The sequence below is a fragment of the Carcharodon carcharias genome, chromosome 15, assembly GCF_017639515.1.
Source record: "Carcharodon carcharias isolate sCarCar2 chromosome 15, sCarCar2.pri, whole genome shotgun sequence".
NCBI lineage: Eukaryota > Metazoa > Chordata > Chondrichthyes > Lamniformes > Lamnidae > Carcharodon > Carcharodon carcharias.
In genome coordinates, this window is record NC_054481.1 from 12,008,848 (window position 1) to 12,026,286 (window position 17,439).

At 40.4% G+C, this 17,439-nt stretch overlaps 1 protein-coding gene across 7 annotated transcripts in view; it reads left to right on the forward strand.

Moving 5' to 3' along the window:
• Positions 1–16,987, forward strand: part of LOC121287938 (ubinuclein-1-like) — a 61,075-nt gene extending 44,088 nt beyond the window's left edge. For 3 of the 7 annotated variants that reach the window (XM_041206068.1, XM_041206072.1, XM_041206069.1), the window contains 5 exons: positions 814–2,061; positions 2,860–2,985; positions 6,336–6,606; positions 12,377–12,466; positions 14,974–16,987. In XM_041206068.1, the coding sequence (XP_041062002.1) occupies positions 814–2,061; positions 2,860–2,985; positions 6,336–6,606; positions 12,377–12,466; positions 14,974–15,026 (1,788 nt within the window). In that variant the 3' untranslated portion in view covers positions 15,027–16,987. Of the gene's footprint in view, positions 1–813; positions 2,062–2,859; positions 2,986–6,335; positions 6,607–8,913; positions 8,986–12,376; positions 12,467–14,973 lie in introns of all 7 variants that reach the window. The other 4 variants (XM_041206071.1, XM_041206073.1, XR_005945275.1 and 1 more) reach the window with 3 other exon arrangements.
• Positions 16,988–17,439: the final 452 nt, after the last annotated feature.

A 17,439-nucleotide genomic window follows, 5' to 3' on the forward strand; every position in this document is an offset into this window, starting at 1 on the left:
ATAGTGTTGCGAACTCTTCAGTGTGCAGTGAAATAAAGCGTTTTCAGAGAGAAAGCTAATTGTTGCTGGACATCCAAAAGGCCTGATAAAAATCACCAGTTGATGATCAGTAAAAGAAAAAAGAAAAGTGGTAAATTAGACTGGGGAGACTGCAGATGACTGGTTGCGGAGAATGCAGAATAAGTATCCAGGCTGTGGGATTGGCACGATATTAGTTGAAATAACAATCCCCCTTTCTTAGGGATATCCTTGGGGGAGGGGAACTAAACTGAAACTGTCAAGAAACTATGTGAATTATAGAACAGCCATGTAGGACTATAATCTTTGGTTACATCTTTGGTGCCCTGAACAACTCGAATGTGGAAGTAAAAATACAAAGTCCCTTTGTACTGAAGGAGATTACTTCATTCTTCAGATATGGCATTGAAAAAAATACTAGCTGCAGTTTGTTTGATGAACTGCCCTAGAAATGTAATTGTTTTGTAATTTTATATTTTTGTAATTTTTAGAGCAGTTTTTCAGCGGTACAGAACATTAGTTACTAACCCACACAAAAGCCACAAGCTGTGCCAAGTCTTTGAACAAGCAAACCTGTTTTCATGTAGTGAACTGTCCAATCTCGCTAGCAAATAAAGTATGGTTTCTTATATACAATTTTAAGATAATCAACTCTAATTTAAAAATAAATACAATTAAGGGGAGTAGTGAAAAGAAAAGTAGTTTGACAAAAGACGTTACAAAATGAGGAATGCAACACTATATAAATTTGACTTTAAAAGGGTTCAATGTGAATAAATTGTTCTTCTCTTACAGGATCAGATGCTCAAGACTGAACGAAAATTGCAGCAAACAAGTACCCCAGTTCATTGCAGTAACGCTGGTTCCATCGTGCAGGGATCATGCACTCCACCTGTCACTCCAATAAATGTGTCAGTTTCCTCCAATGCTGCTCAGAGTTCCAGTAATACGACAACCCCTCAGTCATTCAGTTTAGACGATTCTCTTGATGAGGATCTACCCAACAACCAGCCTTCTCTGGAAGATGTGTCTGTCGCATTAGCTGCCCTCAATGATGCTGCAGGAGGCACCAAGAGCTTCAGTTCTTTAGTGTCAAATTCATTGAGTGATCAGGTAACGGTGGCGGTGTCATCAGAAGAAAAGAAACATGTACAAAAAGTTCCGACTCCCTCTTCTGCTCCATCACCTGCTGCTCAGTCACATTCACCTCTCAATCTTTTAGCTGAGCAGGCTTTAGCTTTGGGACAGTTGTCACAGGAAAGGACTTCAGAAAGTGCCACTAGTCTTATCACTGCCTTTAAAAACCATTCTTCAGCAAATAGCAAAGGTTTCATGGAGACTCTCCAAAGCAAGCCGAAGCATCTTGGTGTGCAACGTACTTCGCAGCCCCAAGTTCAAAACCAGGTGTCAACGCAGGCTGCAAAACAGTACCATCAGACCACCTCCCATCAGAAAAACTTCATGTCACCACCATCTTTTAGCATAAGCAAACTGCAAAGCAGCTCTCAGACTAAAGCTCCTAGTCAATTGCAACATCGGCCATTAATTCAGCACCTAAAAACTTCAACAAAGACTCAGAATTTTCATTCTGTCTCGTCATCTTTGGCAAGTAATATGCAGACTTCTCCCAGCCCTCAAAGAACGCTTGGCACTTCAGTTACTTCTGCCAGTTGTACAGCAAAACATACCAACTCTCAGAGCTCTGCAAATCAGACTTTCAAGTCTCCAATGACTGTTGTCACAGCAACTAAGCATTCTACCCCTTCCAGTAATCCTATTCAGAATATATCAAGTATTCAAACCTCCATGTCCAGTTGTACTCATTTAAATAGACAGTCTCCATCTCCTGGACAAGCATTAAATCGGCAGTCACCTAATATAAATGTAAAGAAGCCTTCCATTTCTCAGAAACTTACTCTAGTGGCCCCTCCGGGTGGTAGTAATGGAGATTCAAGTAGTGGGACGCAGGGTGTAGCTAAACTACTAACTTCTTCTCTTAAATCTTCAGCTGTTAATAGTTCCACAGCTACAGGAGCAATGCTGGTGAGTGTAAACAAAAATGTATGGATTTATTTTTAAAATATACATAGGTTTGATAACTTGGAAAGGAGGGATTAAAAGTCTATAGTTTAAAATACTGTTTGAATTTTAATTGTACCTAATATCTCTTGCTATTTGAGTATTCCATTGTTTGCTGCTTTTCCAGTTTTTTACTTTAGGCCAGTAGTTGCCACTTATTCAAATCAAAGTTGTATTTCTTGGTCATGCCTGGTTATTTTGTACATAAGATAATATGTATCTGCATTAAGATTTTATTTTTCTGAAATGTTTGTTTATTTTCAGAAACCAGAGAATGGTCAATAATTCATTGTTTCATTCTGACATACAAGTCCTATCTCACTGATATTCTCCCTTATCCCAGGTCTCTTCTCTAGCCTGTAAGGATTCAGCAATTGTCCTATATATATATATATAGTTCTACCTCCTTTCTACTATATTCGGTGGTTGGATGAAATTGACCTGTGGACCTGCAGAAGTTTTGTGCTCTGTATCTGCTCACACTTTGTCATTTTTGCCATTTAATGCTATTGCTATAATGTTTCCAGTCATTTAAGCATTATAAAGCTGAATTGAGATAACCATTCTGAATCACTTCACTTCGTTCATGATATATGTAAATGCTGACATATGTGTGACGTGATATTTGACTCAATGCAAAGAAAAACACTCCGTGCTGTGTGACATTGATTGTGTGGCAGTAGTTTCAATTTTAAGATTCTCGTCCTTGTTTTCAAACCCTTCCCTGACCTTGCTCCTCTCTGACTCTGTCATCTGCTCCAGCTCTACAATCCTCCAAGATATCTGCACTATAATTCTGACCTCCTGCACATCTCCGATTTTGATGGCTCCACCATTAGTGGTTTTACCTTCAGCTGTGGAGGCCCTAATTTCTGGAATTTGTTAAAGGTGCAATGTAAATGCTTGTCGTTGATTTACCTGAATGGGGGCCAGATGCATGTTTAGGACTTTTAATTAGTTTTGACTTTCAAAATGTTGTTGAATCATGTAACATAATTAACCTAAAAAATGCACAAAATGTGATTAGCAGCAAGACTTTCACTCAAATCTTTTAAAAAGGGCAAGGCATTCATTGTTCCTCCTTTCTCTTTCATTTCCCAATGAAAAATTAAGCTAATGTTAATTCCATATATTATGTAATCTTTCGTACCTGCCAGCTTTATAGTTGAGACAAATGCAAAAACACCAAGGACACTGTTACAACAATTTACCCTCCCAAGTTCCATTCTGTTTTCTTTTACTAATGCTACTGACAACACTCATAGGGGGAATGGTGGAATAGTGGTAATGTCACTGGACTTGTGATCTAGAGGCCCAAGCTATGCCCTAGGCACATGGCAGCCAGTGGAATTTAAATTCAATTGAATGAAAAGAAAAAAAAAAAAATGGAATTGAAAGCTAGTCTCGGTAATGATGCCACAAACCTATCATCGACTGCAGTAAAAACTCGTCTGGTTCACTAATGCCCTTTTGGGGAAGGCAACCTGCTATCCTTACCCAGTCTGGCCTACATGTCACATCCAGCTTACGAAATTAAAAGCAAAATACTGCGGATGCTGGAAATCGGTAACAAAAATTGCTGGAAAAACTCAGCAGGTCTGACAGCATCTGCAGAGAGGAAGACAGAGTTAACGTTTCGAGTCCGTATGACTCTTCCTCTCCACAGATGCTGTCAGACCTGCTGAGTTTTTCCAGCAATTTTTGCTTTTGTTTCAGCCTACAAAATTGCCTGTTTTATTGAACTCAACTTCACAACCTGTCATCGAGAGATTTAAACTGAAGGCCATGTGATTGACCTTGAGGAAGAGTGGAACTTTTAGGAATCTTGTTTGTAATACTTAAGGTTCCTCCAGCTTTCCTGCTTTAAAAGTGCTTCATTTTACTCGTTTGATCCACGACAAAACTGTTAAGCTAAATATTATTATTAACTATTATTGGGAAGACTAAAGCCGTTGTTTTCAGTCCCCACGCCCAACTCTGTTCCCTGACTACCTGGCAACAGCTTGAGATTAAGCCAGTCTGTTCACAATCTGGATATCACATTTGATCCTGAAATTAGTTTTCAACCTCATTTATGCCACCATTAAGATTGCCTATTTCTACCTCCATAACTTCGCCATTGTCTCAGCACATCTGCTGCTGAAACCCTCATCTGTGCCTTTGTTACCTCTAGACTTAACTGTCAAACACATGTCCTGGTTGGTCTCCCACATTCTACCTTCTGTAAACCTGAGGTCATCCAAAACTCTGCTACCCATGTCTTAACTCACAGCAAGTCCTATTCCCCTATCAACTCTGTGCTCGCTGCCTACATTGGCTCTTGGTCGAGCAGTATTTTGATTTTAAAATTTTTATCCTTGTTTTCAAATCCTTCCATGGCCTTGCCCCTCCATATCTCAATAATGTCCTCCAACTCCACAATGCTCTGAGATATCTGCACTCCTCAAATTCTGGCCTCTTGTGCATCCCCAGTTATACTGTAATTGCTCCAACATTGGTGGCCATTCCTTCAGTTGCCTAAACCCTAAGCTCTGGGTTTCCCTCTCTAAACCTCTCCACCTCTCTGCCTCACTTTCCTTCTTTAAGACATTTCTTAAAACCTTCCTCTTTGACCAAGCCTTTGATCACCTGACATAATAGCTCCATATGTGGCTCGGTGTTATACTTTGTTTTATAATGCTCCTGTGAAGTCCCTTGGGGTGTTTCATTACATTAAAAGCACAATATAAATGTAAGTTGTTAAACGAACTCATCTGTGCAGTCATTCGTCATACAGCACTTCTTAAAAATTCATTTATAGGAGGTGGACATCACTGGCTAAGCCAGCATTTATTGCCCATCCCTAATTGCCCTTGAGAAGGTGGTGGTGAGCTGCCTTCTTAAACTGCTGCAGTCCATGTGTTTCAGGAACACCCACAGTGCAGTTAAGAAGTGAGCTCCAGGATTTTGACGCACTGACAGTGAAAGAAGGGCTATATATTTCCAAGCTAGGATAGTGTGTGGTTTGGAGGGAAACTTGTAGGTGGTGGTGTTCCCATGCATCTGCTGCCCTTGTCCTTCCATGTGGTAGTGGCTGTGGGTTTGGAAGGTGCAGTCAAAGGAGGTCTGTTGAGTTTTTGCAGTGCATCCTGTGGATGGTACACTCTGCTACTACTGTGTGTCATTGTTGGAGGGAGTGAATATTTAATGTGGTAGATGGGGTCCCAACCAAGCAGGTTGTTTTGTCCTAGATAGTGTTTGAGCTACACTCATCCAGGCAAGTGGACAGTATTCAATCACATTCCTGACTTGTGCTTTCTATATGTTGGACAGACTTTGGGGGGTCAGGGGGTGAGTTACTCACTGCAGAATTCCCAGCCTCTGACGTGTTCTTGAAGCCAGTTCAATTTCTGGTCAATGATAACATCCAGAATGTTGGGATTCAGCGATAGTAATGCCACTGAATGTCATAGGGAGATGGTTAGATTCTCTCTTGTTGGCGATGGTCACTGCCCAGAACTTGCATGATGCAAATGTTACTTGCCACTTGTCAGTCCAAGCCTGGATATTGTACAGGTCTTGCCGCATCAGGACACGGACTGCTGCAGTATCTGAGAAATCGCAAATGGTGCTCAACATCATGCAATCATCAGCGAGCACCCCCACTTCTGACCTTATGATAGAAGGAGGGTCATTGATGAAGCAGCTGAAGATGGGTGTACCTAGAACAGTACCCTCAGGAACTCCTGCAGCTATTTCCCTGGGCTGAGATGATTGCCCTCCAGCAACCACATCTTTCTATGTGCTAAGTACAACTAACCAATGGAGAGATTGCCCCCTGATTCCCATTGACTTGAGTTTTTCTAGGGCTTCTTGATGCCACACTTGGTCAGATGCAGCCCTGATGTCAAGGGCAGTCACTCTCACTTCACCTCTTGAGTTCAGCTCTTTTGTCCATGTTTGGACCAAGACTCATTTGGGAATTGACAAGGCATGATACAGGTACGCAGCTCAATGTGGACCTGTGCTGCCTTAGAGAATCTAATATGAAAGACGGCTCTGATGTCTAAACTTTTTCACTACTGAAAGGAAATAGCATTCAGTTATTGAGTTACTTAAAATATAGACCTGTTAATCAGTTTTCAAGTGCTATTGTGCAAAATCAAGTATGCTTATTTTTACATTGTTTCAAACTAAAAATAATAGTATGTAATCCATGTTAAATGAAGCTTTAATTGAATGATGATTTTATGTCTTAGTCTCTACAGGCCACTACAGGAACAGCGTTACTTGCCAGCTCTCCATCTTTGAGTCTTCTGTCACCCTCCTTTAATACAGCAAACCAGAAAATAACTTCAGCAACCCTGAGCCAAGCCTCACTCGGGATGATGCCAGGCATTGTTCCTATGCACTTTACATTTCCCACGGTTTTAACATTAGGCTCAGACTCTACACCAAAATCTGCTGTATCAACAGATGCAATAGTCACAGGACCTGCCCCAGGGACATTCCACCATGGCCTTGCACATAGTAAGTTGTATGTTCTGGAGATTTTGGAGGGTGAATCAAGAGCACCTGGTTGTTTGAAATCTCATCCAACGCAGTTCTTTGGCAACTTTTACAGGAGTGAAAGTACAGAAGTATCATTCCCTTCAAAATTTAGTGAGCATGTCAAAAAGTTATAAAAATTATTATTCTTCCATTTAAAATTTGTTACTGTTTCTTTGGAGAATATTAGTGTATTGAAGGTAAGTGCTGATGATCTGATTGAATGATTTGGCTTGGTTGAACCCAGATGTTTGCTGTTAAAATCAAGCATGCTTTAGTGATGGTACCATTGTTGATTCCTCTTCTATGAACTGTTGGAATCAGTAACTCCCAGCCACTTATTCACAAATATATTATCAGTTGTTACTATTACATAACATATCTAAATTTCCTTTGTCAAATATTTGAATATTACCTTTGTAGTTACAGCATTTTCTATTGTAGATACCTCAACAACATCATCAAAAATCATCAGGTTCCGCATGTACGCTGACACCCAGCTCTACCTCATCATGTTTTATGCGATCAGCTCCTCCCCATTGTCTCTAAATTGATGGACTGTTTGCCTGACATCCAGTAGTACATGAGCAAAAATTTCCTCCACCTAACTATTGGGAAGACTGAAGCCATTGCCTCCGGACCCTGACCTAACTGTTCCCCAAAGTACTAACTCCATGCATCCCTTTTCTTGGCAATTGTCTGAAGCTGAACCAGACTGTTCACAACCTTGGCGTTATATTTGATTCCAAGATGAGCTTCCAACCACACCAACACTAAGACTTCCTATTTTCTCCTTCATAACATCACCCAACTCCACCCCTGCCTCAGCTCATGTGCTGCTGTTGCTGCTGAAACCCCTGGTCCATGCCTTTGTCACCTTTAGCCTTGACTATTCCAATACACTTCCAGCCGGCCTCACACAGCCTACCCTCTGTAAACCTGAGGCCACCCAAAGCACTGCTGCCTGTATCCTAACTCGCACCAAGTCCTGCACACCCATCACCCCGTGCTTGCTGACCTATTTAAGCAACAAGTCTTTTACAATTCTCATCATTCTTTCCAAATCCCTCTTTGGCCTTACCCATCTCCCTCCTCCCCTCCAGCCCCACATCTGCTCTGCTCCAACTCTGGCCTCTTGAACATTGTAATTTGATCCCACACTTCAGATATTTGACTTTTTTTATTTGTTCATGAGATATAAACATTACTGGCAAGGCCAATACTTATTGCCCATCTGTAATTGCCCTTGAGAAGCGAGTGATGAGCAGTCTTGAACTGTTGCAATTCTTGTTGGAACATCCACATTGTTTGTTAAGAAGTTCCAAGATTGATCCAGTGACAGTGAAGGAGTGACAATGTAGTTCCAAGTCAGGAAGGTGTGTGACTTGGAGGGGAACTTGCAGGTAATGATGTTCCCATTTGTTTACTCCCTTGTTCTTCTAGGTGGTAGAGTTAATGGGTTTGGAAGGTGCTATCATAGGAGCCTTGGTGAGTCACTGCCATGCATTTGGTGTACTGCTACCACCATAGACGGGAAGTGGAGGGAGTGAATATTTTAGGTGGGTGGGTTTGGTACCTATCAAGCAGGCTGCGCTGTCCTAAATCGTTTAATTGGGGCCATTACTTTCAGTTCTAAACAAATTGTCAATATTACAAACGAAAATAGTAATAACTGACTCAAGTTTCAATACGTTTCTTACTGCGACCTTCTAGAAAGGAGTGTTTGTTTAGTCTTCGACTGAAAGTAGAAGTGCAGCTAGTATGAGCAAGTTGATCGTTTTGCTGTCAAAGATTGACCACAAGTATTTTACAGTTGAACTCTTTACAACTTAGTTAATTTTGTTAGGCATCTGATCATGAAAATATCATATCTGATCTTTGATTAAAATTGTTCCATTCTAGGTCTTTAAACAGGGAATTTCAGCCACAATCTCTTAAGAGTGATTTAGAGCTCTTAGCCTACTGTCATTGGTTTTATTGTATAAACTAATGGATCTCTCAGTATTACTCACAGGTAAGCTATAGCCGAGGATACGCCTGTGTTGTTTAGCCTCTATTCTGAGCAGTCTCTATATGTCCCACTGTCTGTCATCATTGCAGGCAAAACTGGGTACTGGCTGCTTATAAATTGCTATGGTCAGAGGGAAATCATTGTTGCTTACAGATCTTGGCAGTAGGGCAGAAGACCTTATCACAACATGAATGGCTTCCTTTTTTTAAAAAAAATGCTTTTCCATTTTGCAATGTGATGTTAAGGCATTCTGATGTACAATTTTAATGTTTTGCTAGGAAATCTGTCATGGCATTACTTACAGTAAGTCAGAGAATGTGCTGTTCTAAGGACAGGAACCATATACTGAGGTAAAATACAATGTTATTTTTCTATGAGAGCATAGGTGTATGTCACTTTAAGGTTACTGAGTTTAATTGCTGTTGAGTAAACTTTGGGTCGTGTAGAGTTCAAATAAGAGACTGCTACTGCTAAGAGCCACTGAGTGAATTTGTACAAAATTGTTTAAAAGATTGTAGCTAACCTGGCTCTGGAATTTTGTGCTGCTGAAGAGTTCCAGGATCAAAAATCCATGATGGGTGCAGGCACATCTAGCATAGGTAATGTGTCAAAGTTCATGAGGTGATGGGAGAGGCCATGGGTAGTGGGTGTTTGACAAGTCAGAAAGGGATAAAGGGTTAGGAGCTACTTTTAACATTACTAAAATCAAATCCATCACACAACTTTGGCCCAGACCAGGTGTTACTTTAATGACTCTATGTAATTTGGCTGATGTATGGGAACTGCTGACCTAGGTATGTTTGGCCCACACCCACTAACGTCTTACATCAGTGCCTTTTGGGATGTGGAATGTTCTCTATTTGCCTGGATCAGTGCAGCTCCAGCACCACTCAAGAAGCTCAACACCATCCAGGACAAAGCTTGATCCATCCACCACCTTAAGCATTCACCCCCTCCACCACCGACGCACAGTAGCAGCAGTGTGTGTATCATCTACAAGATGCACTGCAGCAACTCACCAAGGCTACTTCGGCACCTTCCAAGCCTACAACCTCTATCATCTAGAAGGACAAGGGCAGCAGATGCATGGGAACACCACTGCCCCCAAGCCACACACCATCTTGACTTTGAACTATATCACCGTTCCTTCACTGTCACTGGGTCAAAATCCTGGAACTCCCTAACAGCACCGTGGGTGTACCTACACCACATGGACCCCAGAAGGACACCATCACCTTAAGGGCACTTAGGGATGGGCAATAAATGCTGGCCTAGCCAGCAATGCCCAGATCCTGTGAACAAATACAAAAAGATAAAAACTCTATACTTACAAAACTACAGAGATCTTGGCCTGGTGCTCCTGGCTCTGCCTGCAGGCATTCTGATGGACTCTTGACCAGCTTACGAGATTGGAAGCCTGACTCTCTGGTGCAGCAGTAGGCACAGGCCTTAGCCAAGTATGATTCAAGCAGCTACTTTTATTCAGCCACAGAGGTGGTTTCATTATGCTCAATTACTGCCAGGTGCACCATCAAATAAACAAAAGGCACAGATGTAAATATTTAACCATTTTTAACATAGCTTTAAACATTAAGATTTTGCCCTTGAATCCTTTCATGGTTAGGGTTGTAAATGATACTATGAATAAAAATATGCAAATTATAATTTCCTTAGCTACAGTATTAAAAAGTGAATTATAATAAGGAGCAAAAAATATGAGAAGTAAATTAAATTGTATCTTTCCCAATTTAAGCAGTATAATAGCATAACAAAGTGCTGCTAAAAGGTTTCCTTTAATAAATCTGATTAAGTTTGTGGCTTTCATTAAAAACTTCCTACAGTTTGTTTATAGTACTACCCATCCAGTATTTATTGTTATATCTGTTTTGAGCAACAAAACGTGTGTGTGTGTCACAGAACAGGTTGCACTGTTGATACACATCATTCGGTATATTTGCAAAATAATGGGCTGTTTTAATACAGTGAGTGGCACCAAGTATCTGTGCATTTCTTGAGAGAGAATTCCAAAGATCATGTTTTATTTTGATGATTTTGCACATATCTGGAATACTTCTAATAAGTACTTCCCTGATGAGCCTAAACGAGGGGTTGGGGTTTACAAACAGCAGGTCCCTGCCTATATGACCAGCTAGTTGTGCGGTAAATCATAGGAAAAGAATTCTGGCAAATATTAACAGCAGTGGATGCTAGGAATTGTAGACTGCCACCTTAAACATTCACTCCCTCCACCACTGGCAGCAGTGTGTACCATTTACAAGGTACACTGAAGCAACTCGTCAAACTTCCTATTACGGTGCCTTCCAAACCCATGACCTCTACCACCTAGAAGGACAAGGGCAGCACATGGGAAAACCACCTGCAAGTTCCCGCCCAAGCCACTTCATCATCCTGGCTTGGAACTATATCACTATTCCTTCATAATGCTGGGACATAATCCTGGAACTCCCTATCAGCACTCTGGGTGTACTTACACCACATTTATTTGCAGCAGTTCAAGAAGGTGGCTCACCACCACCTTTTCGAGGGCAATTAGAGATAGGCAACAATTGCTGGTCTAGCCACTGACACCAACATCCCATGAAAGAATAAAAAGAAACCTGTCACTTTAGCTGATGGTCATGGATCAGGGAACCCTAATGAACTTAAATCCAGAGTTTCTCAGTGAGGGACAGGTCTCTGAACTTTAGTAAAAATAAAAAAAATGTCTAAGTAAGCTTAACCATTTGGTACCTTATGTTAATATATACTGTAGTGATACCTGATACCCTAAGCAAAGGTGGCTAGGAGTTATTGAGTCTGGTGGAAAAAAAAACTTTATCAAGAAGGTGTCTGCTGTGTATGGGGGACTAAAGCTGAAATTGAATTAATTTACTGTATTGCTCATTATATTGAGTGACAGCCGTGACACAGTTGGTAGCACTCTCGCCTCTGAGTCTGAAGGCTATGGGTTCAAGTCCCACTTCAGAGACTTGAGCACAAAAACCTAGGCTGACACTCGAGTGCAATAGCGAGGGTATGGTGCACTGTTGGAGGTGCCGCCTTTTGGATGAGATGCCAAACAGAGGCCCCTTCCACACGCTCAGGCAGACGTAAAAGATCTCATGGTACTACTTTGAAGATGAGCAGGCAAGTTATCCCCACTGACCTGGCCAATATATATCCCTCAATCAACATCACTAAAACAGATTATCTGGTCGTTTTCACATTGCTGTTGTCGGAGCTTGCTTTGTGCAAATTGGCTGCGTTGTTTCTTGCAGTGATTACACTTCAGAAAGTACTTAACTGGCTGTAAAAGCTTTGGACATCCTGAAGTTGTGAAAGGTGCTATATAAATGCAAATTTTTTTTTCAAAATATACAGCAGTGAAACTCCATGATCAATTTGCTGTTTTAAGCAATTATTGTGGAAAACAATGGGTAAATATTTTAAAATCATCATTCTTAAGATATTTTTGTTTGGTGATTGTTAGGTTGATTGTCCTTTGCTTCCTGCTGTCTTTGTTTCTCAGCTGTCCCTCAGCTGCACCTTTGACATTGCAATGCTGATGGCATCAAATCACTTTCCCATCTTATAAACCAGAGATTGTACTTGTTATTGCAGGTGGCTGTGCTGAAATAACTAATCATTAAATTGCATGCTGTAATGTTCAAAGCTGTGGCTTTCCACTCTCACCAATCAGCTCTTTTTCTCTCTGTCTCTCTCTCTCCCTCCATCCTCTAGGTATTTTTGCTGGCTTACACACAACCCCTCACCATGCAGTGCAGCTTCCACATGCAGTTTTGCCCACCCACTTACAGCAGTCTCTCCAAGGTAATAAAGCATGTGACTTGTGTCTCTTCGCACTGTATACCCCAACAGGGTACTAGATAGCTAAATGTAGTGTTGTCAAACATATCAATTTTCATTTTAAGTTTAGCAATGCTAAATTTGTGTACATTTTTGCCACCTTTGCTTTTTATATGTTTGTTTTTTTTTTGTTATTTTACCAACAGCCTGATTTTGGATGTTTTGTGAATGTTGAGGGGGGAAAGTCTGACCATGACAGACTGTAGTTGAGCTTCAAGATGCTTGTTTTATGCTATCTAATATGGCTTGTTATCATGTCTTCCTCTTTAAATTATGTTGCATTGGTTATGAGTGGCATTCAGTTTCCAAAAAGGAGCTGCATTCCTTATTTTGCAAATGCTTGCATTAAAATTACAATATTAAAGTTGGGCCACTACCACTGATATGTAATAGTAATTATTTTAAAAAGTTTGGATAATGCTCCTGCTTTTGCATTAGAACCGCCATTTTGATAGAAGGCTGGTTAAGAGAGCTGCAGCTCATGTTTGCATTTAACATGCTACCAGAGTCATTTCTCAGGCAATGCATGATTCAGGATGGATGCAGTCAGACCACAGTGCCTGTCACTTTACTTGGCCTGGAGTTAATTTGCACTGAAGTTTCACACAATGTATGGTGCGTTTCTCTAAGTAAATCAGCAAGAATCTTGAGTGCAGTGGTGAGGCTTAAAAAGAGCCAAGCAATCTGGATTGTTGCAAAGCACTGTTTGACCCAAATCTTCAGTCAAAGGTCTAGTTATTTTTAAATAGCATGCTTGGATTGAACCACTGAGTAACAAATTAGTGAATTTTAGAGAATCACTTCTCCCAACTATCAAGATGGTTGGGCCCATGAACGGCTCCACTTGATGGATGATGCGATGTATGTTCTAGCTAGGTTTAATTAGCCTTGTACTAAAAAAGGGTTAAAAACCTCTTCTGGCAACAACATTTTTCTCTAAATTAGTGCTTGTATATTTATACAGGTGTTGCCAAGGGCCATAAGGACTGCACAGGAGCTAAGTACCCATGTGCTTGATGTCTGGTCTCTCATAAGGGACATTGTTTGCATATTTTGGTTAAAGTTTTAAAATATAAACTATACTGCTTTTGAAAATAGAAGATTAGCTTTAATATCCTTATACCTTTAAATGAACATCATTGCAGCAACAGACTTGCGGGCCTTCCTGATCCCATTAAGCTTGTTATTCCCACTCTACATAATTAATTAACCTCCTTGCATTGTAGGTTTACATATTCTCCAGCATTCATTCTTCAAATTAAAAAAAAAATCAAGAGTGGCATGAGGAAATACAGAAGTGGTAGCACACTTTATCCAATGTTGCAGTGCTATCCTTAATGTTCCATATTATCGTTATCTGTCTATATTTCTTTTTTGGGAGGCACAAGAGGTGGGGAGGGAGGGTTATGTTAAAAGTTAAAACGAAGCAACACTCCAGCTACCCTGTCAGGTTCTGCAGTTTTCATGTGAGCAGACTGTAGCTGCACATTCTCACCTCCAATCCAAACACATTTCATTGTTCATGGGGAAACAATAGATGTGCTGATTCTTGGCTGGAGTGCAGATAGAGTTGCTACAACCCTGGCTGTGGGAAGAGAAGATTGGCCAGCATTCTTGTTTCTGATCCCCGTCCAGTCTACCCTGGTTGTAGATGTTGGATGAAGGCAGGGTACTCTATGATCAAAAAGCCTGCTTATGTTCAATGTCTGGCTTCACATGTGAATATTGACACATGGCCAAATAACTGCAGGGAAACTCCAGCAAGATGATAGTGGCTTCAGGAAAAGAGAATTCATAGCAAGAAAAAGTATAGTGAATAAAGGAGGAAAAATGGGTTCACCATGGGATCAGTCACTACAGCTAGTCTGGAAGGCATAGTATGAATTGTTCTGGAATGTAGGTGTGACTAAGTAGGTTTAACAAAAAATAATATTTTTAATTAGTCCTGGAAAATATCAATGTTAATTTTTTATCTCTATTTTCATTTAAAGCTAAGCACCAGTACTTGTGGATTGCCAAATGACATAGGAATAATAGAATCTTGAGATTTAGTTCAACTTAAATTAAGCTTTGCTTGTACGTAAACGATCCTTTCACCTCTCAAACCTACCCATCCAAGAATGCTTGCTGTAAGGTCCTTTGTCATGAGCTTGAGTATTCCTAGTCTTGCTCCAACTGAACAACAATCCACAGCGTGGAACCAACTATTAATTGGGGTTCAGGAAAGGATGACTGGAGTAAGAAATATAAATTCCCTGTTTTGTAGGAGTGGATGTGCTTCTGAAATTTGACTCAAGATATTTTCAGTCACTTGGAAGGAGCGATGTTTGTTGAGCTTTCTTGGAACTAGCACTGGGTAGAAAAATGTTCTGTTTCTCAGCACCTCAGTAAGACCAAAATCTACTCCACCCAAAAAAGCCACCCTTAATTTTGATCATTGCTGATTTTTTTTTTCTTTCCTTCAAATACAGACAGCAACAAAATCCATGGGGAGACTTCCAGCATGCAGCGCAAAATGCAGTGAGCTCTTCCACAAATCACAGTTGAATGAAGCTAATGTTGTGGTGGTGCTGCAGCAAAAACGGAGGGAACAGCCCAGCTGTAGGAGCTGCTAGGCTAGATGGCCTACTCTGCATTTGCTCTTGTTTACGGATTACTTGCACCCATTTATTTGGGTGCAAGCACGCTAGTTGAAATCTGCTGCGTACCTTTGAGACTGACAAATGGAAAGGGCTTGCTTCAATGGCAAAGCTACCGGGGCCAAGTGGATAGCTGGAGGACTTCAAGTTGGTCTGGTGTATGCTTAGATTCAAAGTGTATAGAAAAGTATCTTCCACTGAATGCCTATGCAAGAACATTTTTAATATTGACATGGTAGCGATGGTCATTAGAGCAAAATTTTATGCAGTGCATTCCAGAGATTTAAGGCAGCTAGAGTGTTTAGGTTTGTTTCTGTATTCTGTTCTAACCATTAAATCCTGTGTTCAGCAGTGGGCTTAATTAAAGCTTTTATATTTTCTTCAGGCAACAACTTGGAATGTGTGCAGATAGAGCAGCATTATCTGAAACATAGGCACATGATGATGGTGGTGGGGGGGTGGACCTACCTAGTGGACTCTCTGACACTCTCTGTGTGGAGGTGGGGTGAATTCAAACCAGTACAGGTTTCAAGATAAGCAGGATAGAAATGTGCAGCTCTGTTTGGCACAGTTAAGCTCTACTAGAGCTTTCTATTTTTTAAAAATGTCCAAGTTCCAATTACTGTAGAGTTCTTCAGAGCACTATGCATTGGATAAATTAAAAAGAAAAAAAAAATAAGTTAAATTGCTATTTATTGCCTGTAATGGTGAATTGTTTAAGGAGCATTTATACATTGTGGTGTTGTGCTCTATTGGTGCACTGTGAACAGGACCACAACTCCTGAGGCACTATTGTGATCTTCTTGTGCTTGTAGAAGAGATGTGTATCTAGCACAAGAGAATGTGGAATATAACAAATCAGAACTGTGATGAATTAATTAGCGATTCAAGGGAAAAGACTAGAATTGAAGAATTTGCTTTAGGTACCTGTATCAACCACCTCAGTTGCAACTTGGTAGCGACTAGTACTGATCAGCTTGGCCTGGTGTCCAGCAGTAAAAAAAAAGAAAGCCATTAATCTCAGTCATGTACTCTTACAGCTCCTTATGTTATTGTAAACCCAGGAATGAAGGTGGGATCATGGCCTTTGGGTTTGGCCCCTAAAATATTATCACTTAGTTGTTCATAATGATGAATATATACCAGTATTGTAAAAGATACTGGTAGTAAGAGTAATACAATTGCAGTGCCTTTCCTTGTAGTGGAGATGATGGAAAGTACGTGCTGAGATTTCATGTATCCCTGTACGACACTAACCTTATTTATATTTTAAAAGAAAAGGAAAAATAAACTACAGGATTTGGGAAGTGATTTTTTTTTTTTTTAAATTCACCTGTAGTTCATAATTTGGCACAATCTAGTTGATTATTGAGAACCATGTCGGCAGAGAAGCCAAAGATTTTTTTCATGCAAGATGACGTAAGCTTGTGGTACATGGTCACGGGCTGATGGTTTGAAAGTTGTTTTTTTTTTGACATTTTCACAAGATTTTTAAACAAAATGACATTTCATTTCTGGAGTGCTCCAGTCATATTTGATACTATGGATGACTCACAGGTATGATAAATGTTCTACAGAAACTCAGGACTTGAAAATTGCTGGATCTGAATTTGTGTTAATGAAGTTTAGCTCTACTTGAAATTGTATAATCATTCTTGAACTCTGTAAATTGTGATGTGCTAGTAAGTTCAATTTGTTTTAATTAAAATAGATATTACTTTGAATGATGGTGCTTCATTGTATATTGTTTTATTCGAGACTTGTGTATGTATTTGCTGCAGAACAAAAAGTTGGTTGTTTCTGTTGCACACGGACATGTCAATAAACTAGAAAATTTTGGAGAAAACTGTGATCATTGTTTATATTTCACATTAGCACAATGGAAAATAGTTTTATTGAACAGCCATTAAGAAACCAGGATAGTCATTCCCTTTTATAAAAACAGCACCAATTTAATTGTAACCAAGACCAGAATCTTTTGTTCGCGGACAAGTAAAAGGACACGCAGTGACAGCGGCACGTGTTCTGACGTCACCCCGCGTCATTCAGATCCTCAGTTCCGCGGGCACGCAGTGAGTTAGCAGCGTGCCCGTCGAACTGTCAAAGGCCTATTAAGATAATTAACAGGGCTGCCCGTCCAACCTTAAGGCTGGCGAGCAGGCGAAGAGCCCTGGCGGCCTTCGCATTTCTCATGAAACCTCATCCACGGGCGGGATTAGGTTTCCTGAAGGATTTATAAACCTAATACATTTTTTTATTGAAATTCATTGACGTCCCAGGTCACGTGACATGCGGGGA